The 2524-nt window shown below is 75.7% G+C and overlaps 1 protein-coding gene across 1 annotated transcript; it reads right to left on the reverse strand.

Moving 5' to 3' along the window:
• Positions 1 to 37: 37 nt before the first annotated feature.
• Positions 38 to 2357, reverse strand: MNEG_16186 (hypothetical protein; the record flags this gene model as incomplete). The annotated part of the gene is made up of 4 exons (XM_014035343.1): positions 38 to 48; positions 294 to 1311; positions 1607 to 1909; positions 2184 to 2357. The coding sequence occupies 4 exons, from the start codon at positions 2355 to 2357 to the stop codon at positions 38 to 40; spliced, it is 1506 nt and encodes a 501-aa protein (XP_013890797.1).
• Between the last annotated feature and the right edge of the window lie 167 nt (positions 2358 to 2524).

A 2524-nucleotide genomic window follows, 5' to 3' on the forward strand; every position in this document is an offset into this window, starting at 1 on the left:
CGCGACGCCCGCGCCGCCCCAGGCTGCGCCCGTGCCATTAAGGAAGCCCTTGGCGGCGCCGGCGCCGCCCGGCGCCCCGCCGGAGGGTGCAGCTGCAGGCCCGGTCGCGGCGTCTGCACCAGAAGGCTCCTGCTCCCCCGGGTCCAACGAGCTCCCGCTGCTGCTCGGCCGCCGCGCGGCCGCCGGCGCCGGCGCTGCTGCCGCCGGCCCCGCGGCCGCGCCGTCGCTCGAGCGCCGCGCCGAGTCCGACCAGTGCTGCTGCCCCTGCCCCTGCGGCTGCCCCCGTGGGCCACCTGCTGCCGCTGCCGCCGCCGCTGCCGCCGCCTGCGCCGCCGCTAGCTGCTTCCGCAGCTCGGCGATCACGCCGTCCCGCTCCTCCACCGCCGCCTGCAGCTGCGCCGCGCGCCGCCTGTGGCCCTCCAGCGCGCGCTCTTTGTCGGCCAGCGCCTTTGAAAAGTCCGCCACCTGGCGCTGCAGGTCCCCCAGCTGCCGGCCGCTGCTCGAAGCGCCGGCCTCGTACATGCGGTTGTGCTGCTGCAAAATCGCGACCTGGTCCTCCAGATCTGCCACGCGCCGCCTGTGCGCCTCCAGCTCTGCTCCCGCGGCAGCCGCGGCCGCCGCGCCGGGGCCGGCGCCGGGGCCCGGGCTGGGGCCAGGGCCGGCGCGGGCCGAGGCGCCCGCGGCAGCCGAGTGGTTGGGGTGCGTCGGGCTCCTCCGGCCCTGCGGCGGCGCGGGCGCGCGCGACGAGCTGGCGGGCCGGCCGCTCGAGCCGGTGGCGTCGCTGGCGTCGCTGCTTGCGCTGCTGCCGGGGCTGCTGCTGCGGTGCCCGTTCTGGGCGGCGAGCACGTGCGACCGCAGCGCGCTGCCACCCGCCGAGCGCTCCGCGTCGCCGCCGCCCTCCCCGCGCGGCGCGCCCCTGCCGCTGCTGCCCGCCGCCTGCTGCTGCTGCTGCTCCTCTTCCTCCTGCTGCTGCTGCTGCTTCTGGCGCCGCTCGCGCTGCGCGACCGCCGCCGCGGCCGCCGCCGCCTCGCGCTCGCGCCCCTCCCGGTCTTGCCGCCGCCGCTCCTCCGCGCGCGCCTCGTGCTCCCGCCGCTGCTCCTCCTCCGCCCGCCGCCGCTCGTCCTCCTCCGCCGCGCGCCGCAGCCGCTCCTCCTCCTTGCGCCGCTGCTGCTTCTGCTTCTTCTTCGCACGCCGCTCCTTCTCCGCCTGCTGCCGCGCCGCCTGCCGCTCGTCCTCCAGGCGGCCCGCCTCCTCCTCCTCCGCGATAAGCGCCTCCTGCCGCTTCAGAGCCTGGTACTGGCGGTACTCGCTCTGCCGGGGCCGGGAAACAGGGGGAATGGGAGAGGGAGCGTGGGCAAGAGATGACGCGGGCATATGGGAAACAGGCGCGAAATGAGGCGTGCTGCACGCCAGGGCACCCGAATCAGCGCTGTAGCGGGGGTCCGGCTGCCGCAAGCGCCCGTGCGGCCGGCACCTTTCTGCGTGGCACTAGCCGCCGCCACCCCCACAAACGCTCCCTGCACCCCGCACGCGAGCCCCCGCCCCCAGGAAGCCAGGCGCGCCCCCGGCCGCCCCGCTGCCCTGCGCCGGCACATTCGAGGCCCACCTCGAGCCTCTCGCAGAATATATGCGCGATCGCCAGCATCTCCACCGTCTTGCGCCCCAGCTCCCCCAGCCGCCGCTCGTCCCGGTCGACACTATCACGCCGCGCCTCCCCCTCCGGCCCTGACTCCGCGCCGCTGCGCAGCGCGAGGCCGTCAGCGCCCAGCACGCCCTTGTCCTCTCGGTAGGGCGGGATCCAGTCCGGGCTGGCGCTTCGCTCCGCGACCTCCGGGAGCGACGCGCCGAACGTGAAGGTGTTGCGCTCGGCGCGGATCACTACGCTGGGCGGGCCGTCCGCGAGCGTGCCCTGCGCAGGCGGAGCGGGGAGAAGGGGCCGACCTGAGGACAGCTGCGAGGCAGGTTGCAGACCATGGTCGACTGAGCACCAGGGAATGGGCGGCCTGTGGGGAGGTTTGTGGGCCCTGGGCGCTCCGCAATTCGTCCATGGCAACTGCTTGTCGGCCCTGCTGCGGCTGCGCCGGCCGCCACACCGAGGCAAGGGCCGCCGCTTTGCTCGGCCACCCCCGCCGCTGGCGCCGTCGCGCGCGCGACGCCCGCGAAACCCCCGCAGAACCGCTTACCGCCGCCCAGGCCCTGCTGGCCTCCTCCAGCTGCCGGCAGCCCGCGTGCAGCGCGTCCATGACGAGGGTGCTGGTCACCTCTTTTTCGTTGAAAAATTGCTTGACCACCCCCTTGAGCACCACCTGCAGGGACAGCAGGGCCGCGCGGGCGCACGGCTGGGGCCGGGCCGCCATCAGGCTGTGGCGAAGCCGCCATCCGCCATGCGACGTGTTCAGCCGCAGCCGCAGCTTGTGCGTGGGAGGCGGCAAAGAGACCGCAGCCGCAACCCTGGCTGCAATGAATAGAGCGTGCCACGGCGCCGCCGACGTGGCCCCACCATGCTGCACACCCCCGCCCGCCC

Source organism: Monoraphidium neglectum (assembly GCF_000611645.1).
Source record: "Monoraphidium neglectum strain SAG 48.87 unplaced genomic scaffold scaffold06085, whole genome shotgun sequence".
NCBI lineage: Eukaryota > Viridiplantae > Chlorophyta > Chlorophyceae > Sphaeropleales > Selenastraceae > Monoraphidium > Monoraphidium neglectum.